Below are 15,809 nucleotides of genomic sequence, written 5' to 3'. Positions count from 1 at the left end.
CGCTGTTGCAGATGACACAGGTGGAGGAGGCCATCCAGGGCCTGATTGACCTCCATAACTACGACATGGGCAGCAACCACCACCTGAAGGTGTCCTTCTCCAAGAGCACCATCTGAACCCCTACCCTGACCCCCCCCGACCCTGCCCTGACCCCCTGACCCCTGACCCTGACACCCTACCCGACCGCTGTGATGTCACACAGACACCCCCCCCCAGGGAAACCCATCTAAACTAGTCATTCCTTATTAGACCTTATCTATCGTCTATTATTGATTGATCGATCTAGCCCCGCCCACCCAGTCTAGCCCCTCCCACCCCTCTATAGTAGATGTGTTAGGCCCCGCCCCTGCTCCTCTCTGATAGGTTGAATCAGCGACTGTGTGCCTTACTCAGCAAAACCACCTTGTTTCTGACGACAGTCAGAGAGGTTTAGGCACGTCCTGTTGGCTTCTACTTTGGTTTGTTACCTCCCCCTCCTCCTCCCCCTCCTTCCTCCCCCCCTCCCCTTCCTCCTTCCTTTTTGTACATTCACTCGATGTTCCCACCATGAAATGTTAGATTTGATAGTTTTTGATTTCTGCGCTTCTGTTGATGCTGTCTGAGGAACCTGAGACGAACACGCCCACCCCCACTACATCGCTGATGCTGATTGGTGCGTCTGAGTACATCGCTGATGCTGGTCGGCTGATTTTTTAACCCAAACAAACGGAATCATTCAGCCACTCTCTCAGACAGCGACGCCAACAGCAGCGGTCCCAGAGCTCAGCCCTGAGGGACGCCTCTGTCCTGGTTCCTCTTCCAGCCCAGCGCCGACACGCTGGGCTGGAACAACCACCCTGACGCTGAGCTCCTGGTGTTGACCCTGTGACCCCTGTTGACCCCTGACCCCGGTGAAGAGGAAGGTGTCCTCTAGGTGTGACCTCCTGACTGTAAATGCTGTCTAGATGTTCTTCAATCCTAACTGGCTGAGATGAGAGTCCCCGCCCCCCTCCCTCCTCCTCCTCCCCTCCTATTGGTCAGGTTTAGTGTGGTTGAGGACGACCCTGAACACAAGGAAGCCGAGCCTCTGACGTCAACATGTAGTCCAGGAAGCGTACTTCTGTTACGTCAAAGACTACAACCCCCAGATATTGGCCGTTGGAAAACGTCCCCCTTTGGGACACGGCAGGGCGTTTTACGTCTGAACAGGAAGTACGTTAGCGAGCGGACGCCATGTTGACGGACAGGCTCAGCCTCCTGTTGAGCATGCTGGTCTGGGTCGTCCTCCTAGTCGTGTGAGACATTTCACTGTTGCATGAATCAGCCCAGCCTCCACCCAGCCTCCTCCCAGCCTCCGCCTAGCCTCCACCCAGCCTCCCCAGATCCTGGAGGCTGCTACCTACCTACATGGGCCTAGAGGCAGGGGGAGGCCGGCCAAGGTAGAAATCGGAGGACGGACGGGGTCTTTGTAATACGAAGAACAGGATACACCGTCCTCTGATTTGTACCTCCGCCAGCCTCCCCTGGTTTAAAGCCTGGGGGGGGGGCGGGGCGGAGGGGGGGCTGGCCGCTAGGCTGCGTGGTCATAGTGAGGTCATAGTGAGGTGTGATTGTATGTGGGGACAGACTATCTGTTGGGACCAAAGTAAATGTGCCTTTCTGTTTTCTTTATAAAAACAACAATGTGGAAACGTGTTAAAACAAGGAACAAGTTAACAACAATCTGATTCAATGTGTTGTTCTCTCTCTCTCTGTCTCTCTCTCTGTCTCTCTCGCTCTCTCTCTCTGTCTCTCTCTCTCTGTCTCTCTCTATCTCTCTATCTCTCTGTCTCTCTCCTCTCTCTTGAATGTTTCTTGCTTTCTACAATCTCCTGTTCCTCACCTCGCGGTCCACAGTAGAGACAGAACATGTAGTTTAGGATGGGGAGTTCTGTATATTTTCTACATGGGTTGAGTTTCTACATCTCAATTGTAATAATAATCCGTCTAGTTTGGAAAAAAAGGCACAATGATTAAAATCTCATTTTCTACCTTTTGTGGGTCGTATGTTTGCTGGTTCCTGACTTCCTGTTCCTCACTTCCTGTCTGTACTACTCTTGACCTTTGACCTTCTGTGGCATGCACCAATAAACTCTCTACGCTCTGCTCACCTCTCTCTCCCCCTGTCTCTTCTTTCTCTCATCTGATCTGACTGCTCTGATCTCTGCTAATCTGGTCTGATCTGTTCTCTGCTCATCTGTTCTGGTCTGTTCTCTGCTCATCTGGTCTGATCTGTTCTCTGCTCATCTGGTCTGATCTGTTCTCTGCTCATCTGGTCTGATCTGTTCTCTGCTCATCTGGTCTGATCTGCTCATCTGTTCTCTGCTCATCTGGTCTGATCTGTTCTCTGCTCATCTGGTCTGATCTGTTCTCTGCTCATCTGGTCTAATCTGCTCTCTGCTCATCTGGTCTGATCTGTTCTCTGCTCATCTGTTCTCTGCTCATTGATTGAATTGATTGATTGAAAACCTTTATTGTCCCCAATGGGGAAATTTTGTTGTCAAACAGCTCAGTTAGGGCAGAAAACATTCAATACAGAAAACAGAAAACATTCAATAAAATACATAAAACAGTGCAGGCTCAATAAGTAAAAAGTTCCAAAAGTTCCAGCTCCAGGTCTCCCCCACCCTGCAGGGCCTGGTTGTAGAGTCGGAGTGCAGCTGGAACAAAGGACTGTCCAAATCTTTTTGTACTTTGACGGGGGAGAACAAATCTGTGGCTGAACTTGCTCCTCATCCCCGCCATGGTCTGTGTAATGTATCTTTTCATTAATAATCCACGACAGTTGGTGACAGCAGTGGGATCCCAATAGCGCTACCTTGACCTGGACCCAGGGCGGTGAGGCTCGCTACCCTGTTCTCCTGAACGGCTCCTCAAACCTTCTGATCTGTTCTCTGCTCATCTGGTCTGATCTGATCTGTTCTCTGCTCAGGGTGGGAAACTGCTGATGAACAAGTGTTGACTAGTTTCTCGTTAATCTTAAATGCAGGAGGGAGGATTTGGAGAATCTAAAAGTCCTGAAACATTTGAGAGTTTATTAAGTGACAAGTGCATTTCCCACCCTGCCATCCTCCTCTCCTCCACTGAGACCACCCCCTCCTCTCCTCCACTGAGACTCCCCCTCCTCTCCTCCACTGAGACCCCCCCCTCCTCTCCTTGACTCAGACCCTCCACTGAGAACCCCCCTCCTCTCCTCTCCTCCACTGAGACCCCCCCCTCCTCTCCTCTCCTCCACTGAGACCACCCCCTCCTCTCCTCTCCTCCACTGAGACCCCCCCTCCCCTCCTCTCCTCTCCTCCACTGAGACCCCCCCTCCCCTCCTCTCCTCCACTGAGACCACCCCCTCCTCTCCTCCACTGAGACCCCCTCATCTCCTCTCCTCCACTGAGACCCCCTCCTCTCCTCTCCTCCACTGAGACTCCCCCTCCTCTCCTTGACTGAGACCCTCCTCTCCTTGACTGAGACCCCCCCTCCTCTCCTCTCCTCCACTGAGACCCCCCTCCCCTCCTCTCCTCCACTGAGACCCCCCCTCCTCTCCTCTCCTCCACTGAGACCCCCCTCCCCTCCTCTCCTCCACTGAGACCACCCCCTCCTCTCCTCTCCTCCACTGAGACCCTCCCCTCCTCTCCTCCACTGAGACCACCCCCTCCTCTCCTCCACTGAGACCACCCCCTCCTCTCCTCCACTGAGACCCCCTCATCTCCTCTCCTCCACTGAGACCCCCCCTCCTCTCCTCCACTGAGACCCCCTCCTCTCCTCTCCTCCACTGAGACCCCCCCCTCCTCTCCTTGACTGAGACCCTCCTCTCCTTGACTGAGACCCCCCCTCCTCTCCTCTCCTCCACTGAGACCCCCCTCCCCTCCTCTCCTCCACTGAGACCCCCCCTCCTCTCCTCTCCTCCACTGAGACCCCCCTCCCCTCCTCTCCTCCACTGAGACCACCCCCTCCTCTCCTCTCCTCCACTGAGACCCTCCTCTCCTCTCCTCCACTGAGACCCTCCCCTCCTCTCCTCCACTGAGACCCTCCCCTCCTCTCCTCCACTGAGACCACCCCCTCCTCTCCTCCACTGAGACCACCCCCTCCTCCTCCACTGAGACCACCCCCTCCTCTCCTCTCCTCCACTGAGACCTCCTCTCCTCTCCTCCACTGAGACCACCCCCTCCCCTCCTCTCCTCCACTGAGACCACCCCCTCCTCTCCTCTCCTCCACTGAGACCCCCCCTCTCCTCCACTGAGACCCCCCTCTCCCCTCCTCTCCTCCACTGAGACTCTCCCCTCCTCTCCTCCACTGAGACCCTCCTCTCCTCCACTGAGACCACCCCCTCCTCTCCTCTCCTCCACTGAGACCACCCCCTCCCCTCCTCTCCTCCACTGAGACCACCCCCTCCTCTCCTCTCCTCCACTGAGACCCCCCCTCCCCTCCTCTCCTCCACTGAGACCCCCCTCTCCCCTCCTCTCCTCCACTGAGACTCTCCCCTCCTCTCCTCCACTGAGACCCTCCTCTCCTCCACTGAGACCACCCCCTCCCCTCCTCTCCTCCACTGAGACCACCAGTCTGATGAACTACGTTCGTGACACGGTCTGATGAAACAGTCTGCATGTCTGTGTTTTTCCTTTCCTTTGTTTGTTTATGTTTTGAGTCGTATAGGAGAAATCACCAGCTCCATCTGACCCTGAGGAGAAATCACCAGCTCCATCTGACCCTGAGGAGAAATCACCAGCTCCATCTGACCCTGAGGAGCTCAAAAGAATCGGGATCATTCTGATCCAAATTAAAGCTCTTGACCAACCGGACCCTGAGCACTGCGGCACAGTGATGTCATAATGCTCTTCCTCACACACAACTGGACTCTCACTACCACCTGCAGAAGTCACACGTACATGGTAAATGGACTGCACTTACAGGTGCAACTCAAAAAAATTGAATATCGTGCAAAAGTTTTTATTCATTTATTTCAGTAATTCAACTTAAAGGGTTAAACTTAGATATTATATAGACTCATTACATGCAAAGCGAGATATTTAAAGCTTTTATTTGTTATAAATTTGATGATTATGGCTTACAGCTTATGAAAACCCCAAATTCAATATCTCAGAATTGTTTTATATTACATGAAATCAATAAGAAAAGGATTTTAAATACAGAAATGTCAGCCCTCTGAAAAGTATAATCATGCATATGTACAATGCAATGAGTCTATATAATATTTAAGTTTAACCCTTTAAGTTCAATTACTGAAATGAATGGACTTTTGCACGATATTCACATTTTTTTAGTTGCACCTGTATATAGCGCCTTTTTTACTGCTCCAAAGCGCTTTACAACGGCCTCTCATTCACCCATTCACACACCAATGGCGGTATGCTGCCATCCAAGGCGCTGGTCCGTTCACTGGGAGCAATTTGGGGTTCAGTGTCTTGCCCAAGGACATTTACATTTACATTTACATTTTTGGCATTTAGCAGACGCCTTATTCCAAAGTGACTTACAATCAATACATTTGAATACTAAGCATGTGAATCAGCAGTCCACCATTCGTTGCAGGAAGAGTACTCTAGCTCGGGCCCGGGGCCACTGATAGAAGGAAAAACCTTCTCCCTATTATCGCCTTCTACTAAAACTTTCTTTTTTTTTTTTCTTTTTTTTTTTTTATATTACTGGAGAAACTGAGAAACAGTACAAGGGGGGCAATAGAAGTTCTTAGGGACACAGTAGAAGGGAAAGCGGGTGTCTTTAGGAGACGTAGTGGTGAGGGTCAGAAGATGTCTCAGGAGGAGCAGTTAAGATGTCTCAGGAGGAGCAGTTAAGATGTAACCTGAAGAGATGGTTCTGACAGCCGTGGGGAGCTCATTCCACCAGCGGGGAGCCAGTGTTGTGAAGAGACGTGATCGGGCAGCCCGACTGCTGTGTAGAGGACACTTTGACATGTGGCCAGCCGGGGCTCGAACCGCCGATCTGCCAACCTTGCGATCATTAGACGGCGACTCTACTACCTCCTGAGACACAGCCGCCCACACGTCACAGTCAATACTTAATATCTCAGCTTGTTTCATTGTTTGATCATTCCTTTGGGGGACAGTCTTGGTTTTTTAAATTACTTCTAATACTATTCTATAATTAAATTAAATAAACAACCTCGTCTGCAGTTTAATAAACAACCTCATCTACAGTTTAATAAACAACCTCATCTGCAGTTTAATAAACAACCTCATCTGCAGTTTAATAAACAACCTCATCTCCAGTTTAATAAACAACCTCATCTACAGTTTAATAAACAACCTCATCTACAGTTTAATAAACAACCTCATCTGCAGTTTAATACACAACCTCATCTACAGTTTAATAAACAACCTCATCTACAGTTTAATAAACAACCTCATCTACAGTTTAATAAACAACCTCATCTACAGTTTAATAAACAACCTCATCTGCAGTTTAATAAACAACCTCATCTACAGTTTAATACACAACCTCATCTGCAGTTTAATAAACAACCTCATCTGCAGTTTAATAAACAACCTCATCTACAGTTTAATAAACAACCTCATCTACAGTTTAATAAACAACCTCATCTACAGTTTAATAAACAACCTCATCTCCAGTTTAATAAACAACCTCATCTCCAGTTTAATAAACAACCTCATCTCCAGTTTAATAAACAACCTCATCTACAGTTTAATAAACAACCTCATCTACAGTTTAATAAACAACCTCATCTACAGTTTAATAAACAACCTCATCTACAGTTTCACATCTACATTTCTGACTAGCTTAATCCCCAGGTACTCGGGTTATTAAAGTAATGATCTTATAACGGTTGGCTTATAGACCCTAGCTGTCAGAATGTCTTTTATTACATCGATGTACGGGTACGCAGAGTAACATTCTTGGGTTCAGGTTCATTGACGTTGGCATTGCAGTGGAATCCCCAAAACAAGAATAGAATAAGCGGGATATAAAAACAACAAATCAAGAGTCAACAATAGCAGCCTTAGTAGTAATTGTTGACGTTTATGATGGCAGCTTCCACTCCGTTGCACTCGGAGAGAATCAATGTTGGAGGAGACGATGAACTGTTTTGCACTCGGGCATGGTTTTATTTTTCTCTTCAGCACAAACTGAATACAACTCTTTGCTCAGCCGAGCTAACTTAGAATGATAGACAAACAACTAGGACAGGTGCATCAACACATCAACATACAAGCCTGCTGTCTTATAATAATTTTGCCATTTAGCAGACGCTTTTATCCAAAGCGACTTACAATTACGAATTACAGGGACATTCCCCCTGGAGTAACTGAGGGCTAAGTGCCTTACCCAAGGGCACACTAGTAGTGGTGTGGCTTCAGGCGGGATTTGAACTCACAACCTTCCGATCCCAAGTCCAACTCACTAGTGTTTCTCAACCCTCTCCTCGGGGCGCCCCAGCCGCTCCACATATTTGATCTGTTCCACCACCAGCACACCTGATTCAACTAATCAAGTCCAAAGCAATTATGATTTGGACTTGATTAGTTGAATCAGGTGTGCTGGTGGTGGAACAGATCAAATATGTGGAGCGGCTGGGGCGCCCCGAGGAGAGGGTTGAGAAACACTAGACCACCACTACTTATGCAGCGCCCCCCAGTGGTATAACGACAGTACTGCAGAATAAACACCATCCATATTCAACTGAGGACATAATACATTTTACTCAACAGTAATAATAGAATAAGTAGTGGCAGCAGAATGCAGAGCGGCATTTCAACATGCATGGCTTTGGGAGAGACAGTGCTTCGCTTGATGCCAGTGCATTATTTCCCAAGGAGCCTGATTGCTTGGGGGAAATAGCTGTTTATATATATATATCGCCACCAGGGGGCGCCAGGACCGTGAGGCGGTGGGACCAGGCTGGTGTGCGGGTGTTTGGGGGCTGACTGGCCGTTGCTTGCAGGCAGGGAGGGGTATTCTATTATTATATTATATTACTGATTGGTTGGTTGTTGTGTTGAGCGAGGAGCAAGATCCCCAAATCATCCCACTCTGTCAGTTACGGCTGAACATCTGCGAGGTACGTGACGAATCCTCACTTGTCAGTAAAAACACACTGAGGACCCTATCAGGAGCTCTCATTCAATGTCACTTCGACTATGCCGTAACATCATGGTACTATAGAACCACAAAGGCCCAAAAAACTAGATTCCAGACAGCCCAAAATAAACTGGTTAGGCTTCTGCTAGGCCTCAACCCTAGGACACATCTAACCGCTGCTCATTTTTTGAGCCTTGATTGGCTACGAGTAGTTGACAGAGTGCAGCAGCTTGCACTGGGCCTGGTCTTCAAGATACGCTACACCACAAAGACACCCAAGTACCTGTCAACATACTTCCAAAAAGTGAACAACGTCCACACATACAATACCAGAGGAAGCTCCACGAACCACGTTCAACCGCGTTGCACCACAAACAAGGGGTTAAACTCGTTTGCAAACTATGCAGTAAAAATGTGGAACGCCCTTCCTATAATCTTAAAGGAGTGCAAAACACTGCCCACCTTCAAAACCACTCTCAAAAAACATTTACAGGAGGCTGCAATCCGTAACTGGACCCTCTAAATCAAAAATCAGATTAAAAGACCCGAACTACCCACTGTACATACTTTGTGTTTTGTCCCCCGCCCCCACCTGTGGTGTATGTCCCCACCTGTCCTACCCGCTGTACATACCTTATGTTTTGTTGTATTGTTCTTCCCATGATGGATGTATGTTTATCTTGTAGATAGTACTAGTTATTTGTCTGTATTATCTTGTAGATAGTACTAGTTTTTTTGTCTGTCTTACATGTAACGATGAATTGAGAATCAAGGACCCCAATTGAAATAAGCCAGTGGCTTTCTTGGGTTTTTATCCTGTTAGTTGACCGTATGTAATATGTACTTTCTTGTACCTACTTCTGCAAATCTTCTAATAAAGTTTTCAATCAATCAATCAATCAAAACAACCTGATTTCATTTGGACATTACCATAAACTAACCAGCCAGCAGGGGCGCTGGAGGAGGAGGAGGAGGAGCTGCGGACACTTACTGCGGGTACTCAAGCAGACAATGAGAAGGGTTAGGGTTAGACAAGCAGACAATGAGAATGGTTAGACAAACAGACAATAAGAATGGTTAGACAAACAGACAATAAGAAGGGTTAGACAAGCAGACAATGAGAATGGTTAGACAAACAGACAATAAGAAGGGTTAGACAAACAGACAATAAGAATGGTTAGACAAACAGACAATAAGAATGGTTAGACAAACAGACAATAAGAATGGTTAGACAAACAGACAATAAGAATGGTTAGACAAACAGACAATAAGAATGGTTAGACAAACAGACAATAAGAATGGTTAGACAAACAGACAATAAGAATGGTTAGACAAACAGACAATAAGAATGGTTAGACAAACAGACAATGAGAATGGTTAGACAAACAGACAATGAGAAGGGTTAGACAAACAGACAATGAGAATGGTTAGACAAGCAGACAATGAGAATGGTTAGACAAGCAGACAATGAGAATGGTTAGACAAGCAGACAATAAGAAGGGTTAGACAAGCAGACAATAAGAATGGTTAGACAAGCAGACAATGAGAATGGTTAGACAAGCAGACAATAAGAATGGTTAGACAAACAGACAATAAGAATGGTTAGACAAACAGACAATGAGAATGGTTAGACAAACAGACAATAAGAATGGTTAGACAAACAGACAATAAGAATGGTTAGACAAGCAGACAATAAGAATGGTTAGACAAGCAGACAATAAGAATGGTTAGACAAACAGACAATGAGAATGGTTAGACAAACAGACAATGAGAAGGGTTAGACAAACAGACAATGAGAATGGTTAGACAAGCAGACAATGAGAATGGTTAGACAAGCAGACAATAAGAATGGTTAGACAAACAGACAATAAGAATGGTTAGACAAACAGACAATAAGAAGGGTTAGACAAACAGACAATGAGAAGGGTTAGACAAGCAGACAATAAGAATGGTTAGACAAGCAGACAATAAGAATGGTTAGACAAACAGACAATAAGGAGGGTTAGACAAACAGACAATAAGAAGGGTTAGACAAACAGACAATGAGAAGGGTTAGACAAGCAGACAATAAGAATGGTTAGACAAGCAGACAATAAGAATGGTTAGACAAGCAGACAATAAGAATGGTTAGACAAGCAGACAATAAGAATGGTTAGACAAACAGACAATAAGAAGGGTTAGACAAACAGACAATAAGAATGGTTAGACAAGCAGACAATGAGAATGGTTAGACAAGCAGACAATGAGAATGGTTAGACAAGCAGACAATGAGAAGGGTTAGACAAGCAGACAATGAGAATGGTTAGACAAACAGACAATAAGAAGGGTTAGACAAACAGACAATAAGAATGGTTAGACAAACAGACAATAAGAATGGTTAGACAAGCAGGCAATAAGAATGGTTAGACAAGCAGACAATGAGAATGGTTAGACAAACAGACAATAAGAAGGGTTAGACAAGCAGACAATGAGAATGGTTAGACAAGCAGACAATGAGAATGGTTAGACAAGCAGACAATGAGAATGGTTAGACAAGCAGACAATGAGAATGGTTAGACAAGCAGACAATGAGAATGGTTAGACAAGCAGACAATAAGAATGGTTAGACAAACAGACAATGAGAAGGGTTAGACAAACAGACAATAAGAATGGTTAGACAAACAGACAATAAGAATGGTTAGACAAACAGACAATGAGAATGGTTAGACAAGCAGACAATAAGAAGGGTTAGACAAACAGACAATAAGAATGGTTAGACAAACAGACAATAAGAAGGGTTAGACAAACAGACAATAAGAATGGTTAGACAAACAGACAATGAGAAGGGTTAGACAAACAGACAATAAGAATGGTTAGACAAACAGACAATGAGAATGGTTAGACAAACAGACAATAAGAAGGGTTAGACAAGCAGACAATAAGAATGGTTAGACAAACAGACAATAAGAATGGTTAGACAAGCAGACAATGAGAATGGTTAGACAAACAGACAATGAGAATGGTTAGACAAACAGACAATAAGAAGGGTTAGACAAGCAGACAATAAGAAGGGTTAGACAAGCAGACAATAAGAAGGGTTAGACAAACAGACAATAAGAATGGTTAGACAAGCAGACAATAAGAATGGTTAGACAAGCAGACAATAAGAATGGTTAGACAAACAGACAATAAGAATGGTTAGACAAGCAGACAATAAGAATGGTTAGACAAGCAGACAATGAGAAGGGTTAGACAAGCAGACAATAAGAATGGTTAGACAAACAGACAATAAGAAGGGTTAGACAAGCAGACAATAAGAATGGTTAGACAAACAGACAATAAGAAGGGTTAGACAAGCAGACAATAAGAAGGGTTAGACAAGCAGACAATAAGAATGGTTAGACAAGCAGACAATGAGAATGGTTAGACAAGCAGACAATAAGAATGGTTAGACAAGCAGACAATAAGAAGGGTTAGACAAGCAGACAATGAGAATGGTTAGACAAGCAGACAATGAGAATGGTTAGACAAACAGACAATAAGAATGGTTAGACAAACAGACAATGAGAATGGTTAGACAAACAGACAATAAGAAGGGTTAGACAAGCAGACAATGAGAATGGTTAGACAAGCAGACAATGAGAATGGTTAGACAAACAGACAATAAGAATGGTTAGACAAACAGACAATGAGAATGGTTAGACAAGCAGACAATAAGAATGGTTAGACAAGCAGACAATGAGAATGGTTAGACAAACAGACAATAAGAATGGTTAGACAAGCAGACAATAAGAATGGTTAGACAAGCAGACAATAAGAATGGTTAGACAAACAGACAATAAGAATGGTTAGACAAGCAGACAATAAGAATGGTTAGACAAGCAGACAATAAGAATGGTTAGACAAGCAGACAATAAGAATGGTTAGACAAACAGACAATAAGAATGGTTAGACAAGCAGACAATAAGAAGGGCTAGACAAGCAGACAATAAGAATGGTTAGACAAGCAGACAATAAGAATGGTTAGACAAACAGACAATAAGAATGGTTAGACAAGCAGACAATAAGAATGGTTAGACAAACAGACAATAAGAATGGTTAGACAAACAGACAATAAGAATGGTTAGACAAGCAGACAATAAGAATGGTTAGACAAGCAGACAATGAGAATGGTTAGACAAACAGACAATGAGAATGGTTAGACAAGCAGACAATAAGAATGGTTAGACAAACAGACAATAAGAAGGGTTAGACAAACAGACAATGAGAATGGTTAGACAAACAGACAATAAGAAGGGTTAGACAAACAGACAATGAGAAGGGTTAGACAAACAGACAATGAGAATGGTTAGACAAGCAGACAATAAGAATGGTTAGACAAGCAGACAATAAGAATGGTTAGACAAACAGACAATGAGAATGGTTAGACAAACAGACAATGAGAATGGTTAGACAAACAGACAATGAGAATGGTTAGACAAGCAGACAATAAGAATGGTTAGACAAACAGACAATGAGAATGGTTAGACAAACAGACAATGAGAATGGTTAGACAAACAGACAATGAGAATGGTTAGACAAACAGACAATGAGAATGGTTAGACAAACAGACAATAAGAATGGTTAGACAAACAGACAATAAGAAGGGTTAGACAAACAGACAATGAGAATGGTTAGACAAACAGACAATAAGAAGGGTTAGACAAACAGACAATGAGAAGGGTTAGACAAACAGACAATGAGAATGGTTAGACAAGCAGACAATAAGAATGGTTAGACAAGCAGACAATAAGAATGGTTAGACAAACAGACAATGAGAATGGTTAGACAAACAGACAATGAGAATGGTTAGACAAACAGACAATGAGAATGGTTAGACAAGCAGACAATAAGAATGGTTAGACAAACAGACAATGAGAATGGTTAGACAAACAGACAATAAGAATGGTTAGACAAACAGACAATGAGAATGGTTAGACAAGCAGACAATAAGAATGGTTAGACAAACAGACAATGAGAATGGTTAGACAAACAGACAATGAGAATGGTTAGACAAACAGACAATGAGAATGGTTAGACAAACAGACAATGAGAATGGTTAGACAAGCAGACAATAAGAATGGTTAGACAAACAGACAATAAGAATGGTTAGACAAACAGACAATAAGAATGGTTAGACAAACAGACAATAAGAAGGGTTAGACAAACAGACAATGAGAATGGTTAGACAAACAGACAATGAGAATGGTTAGACAAGCAGACAATGAGAATGGTTAGACAAGCAGACAATGAGAATGGTTAGACAAGCAGACAATAAGAATGGTTAGACAAACAGACAATGAGAAGGGTTAGACAAACAGACAATAAGAATGGTTAGACAAGCAGACAATAAGAATGGTTAGACAAACAGACAATAAGAATGGTTAGACAAGCAGACAATAAGAATGGTTAGACAAGCAGACAATAAGAATGGTTAGACAAACAGACAATAAGAATGGTTAGACAAACAGACAATAAGAATGGTTAGACAAGCAGACAATAAGAATGGTTAGACAAGCAGACAATAAGAATGGTTAGACAAACAGACAATAAGAATGGTTAGACAAACAGACAATAAGAATGGTTAGACAAACAGACAATAAGAATGGTTAGACAAACAGACAATAAGAAGGGTTAGACAAGCAGACAATAAGAATGGTTAGACAAGCAGACAATAAGAATGGTTAGACAAGCAGACAATAAGAATGGTTAGACAAGCAGACAATGAGAATGGTTAGACAAGCAGACAATGAGAAGGGTTAGACAAGCAGACAATGAGAATGGTTAGACAAGCAGACAATAAGAAGGGTTAGACAAACAGACAATAAGAATGGTTAGACAAGCAGACAATAAGAATGGTTAGACAAGCAGACAATGAGAATGGTTAGACAAGCAGACAATGAGAATGGTTAGACAAGCAGACAATGAGAACGGACAATGTAGGTAGACAATGTAGGTAGATCATCAAGAAAGTGTCTGGTAGGGTGAAGTTTGGCCTGGCAAACTTCAGGTACATCAGAAGCTCACTGACCATGAGTGCTGCCAGACTATACATGGACGCATCAATTATGTCGCACCTCACATATTGTTTGACAAGCTGGGGCCATGCATACAGCACTTCCCTAAAGCCATTAGCCACCCTATACAAGCGGACCCTTAAGGTCATGGACCAGAAGCCAAACAGCACACACTACTGTACCATCCTAGACAAATGTAAATACCTTAGCTGGGAAGACACCATCAAATACAAAAACATCTGTCTCATCCATAAAATTCTGCATAACAAAGCTCCTCCCCCGCTTAACTCTTTCATAAACCAGCGTGACCACAGCTTACGGCCCACCAGAAGCACCTCTCGAGGTGACCTTATAGTTCCATTCAGGAAAAGCACCTTCAGTAAGCAATCCTTCTCAGTGATAGCAATAGAAAACTGGAACTCACTACCCAACCAACTCAAAGACATACATACTTACTCCACCTTCACAACACACATGAAAGCCTGGCTGACACAGAACTATACTTGTCCTCATTAATCCCTCTCTGTGCTGCCTCCCCATAATGCCTTTTTTTTGTATGTTTTGTTTTGTTTAATGTTTAACTGTTTAACTGTTTGTAAGTGCTTAATGTTGTGTGGCCTGTAATTGTCCTGTGGCTTCTATGTGCTTGAAATGTCGCTGCCCCCATAAGTGTGTATGTGGTGTTTGTTGTAGCCCCTTCAATCACCTCAGCTTGCTTACGTGTGTTTTTTGTCAAGTGTGATGTTGGGGTACCTTGTCTCAGCCACGTGTTCTTAGAATTTTTAAATGTTTTATTTTAACTAATGACGTTACTTTTCAGGATGCCATGTTGCAACTGGCCGGGGACTTCAGCTGAAAATTAGCCGACTAGGCTAACGCTGCCTTTTTTACTATATTTTATATGGTTCATGTATTAGGATTGTCCTCGATATAATAAACTAATAAACTAAAAACTAAACTAAAACTAAGAAGGGTTAGACAAGCAGACAATAAGAATGGTTAGACAAGCAGACAATAAGAAGGGTTAGACAAACAGACAATAAGAAGGGTTAGACAAGCAGACAATGAGAATGGTTAGACAAGCAGACAATAAGAATGGTTAGACAAACAGACAATAAGAAGGGTTAGACAAGCAGACAATGAGAATGGTTAGACAAGCAGACAATGAGAATGGTTAGACAAGCAGACAATAAGAATGGTTAGACAAACAGACAATGAGAATGGTTAGACAAGCAGACAATAAGAATGGTTAGACAAGCAGACAATAAGAATGGTTAGACAAACAGACAATGAGAATGGTTAGACAAGCAGACAATAAGAATGGTTAGACAAACAGACAATGAGAATGGTTAGACAAGCAGACAATAAGAATGGTTAGACAAGCAGACAATAAGAATGGTTAGACAAACAGACAATGAGAATGGTTAGACAAGCAGACAATAAGAATGGTTAGACAAGCAGACAATAAGAATGGTTAGACAAGCAGACAATAAGAATGGTTAGACAAGCAGACAATGAGAATGGTTAGACAAGCAGACAATAAGAATGGTTAGACAAGCAGACAATAAGAATGGTTAGACAAACAGACGTATAAGGTCTATAAGGAGTATAAGGAGTATAAGGAGTATAAGGAGTATAAGGATATAAACACATTACTACATGTTATAAACACATTACTACATGTTA

General features: G+C 43.7%; 1 protein-coding gene across 4 annotated transcripts in view; it reads left to right on the top strand.

Moving 5' to 3' along the window:
- Positions 1-2,422, top strand: part of ptbp2b (polypyrimidine tract binding protein 2b) — a 33,810-nt gene extending 31,388 nt beyond the window's left edge. For all 4 annotated transcript variants that reach the window (XM_080522477.1, XM_080522476.1, XM_080522475.1 and 1 more), the window contains one exon: positions 1-2,422. This exon is cut by the window's left edge. In XM_080522477.1, coding sequence (XP_080378603.1) covers positions 1-116 — 116 coding nt within the window. In that variant the 3' untranslated portion in view covers positions 117-2,422.
- The last annotated feature ends 13,387 nt before the right edge of the window (positions 2,423-15,809 follow it).

The sequence above is a fragment of the Nansenia antarctica genome (assembly GCF_963989245.1).
Source record: "Nansenia antarctica genome assembly, chromosome: 2".
Taxonomy (NCBI): domain Eukaryota; kingdom Metazoa; phylum Chordata; class Actinopteri; order Argentiniformes; family Microstomatidae; genus Nansenia; species Nansenia antarctica.
The sequence above is the reverse complement of the archived record's forward strand: the minus strand, read 5'-3'. Positions and strand labels throughout refer to the sequence as shown.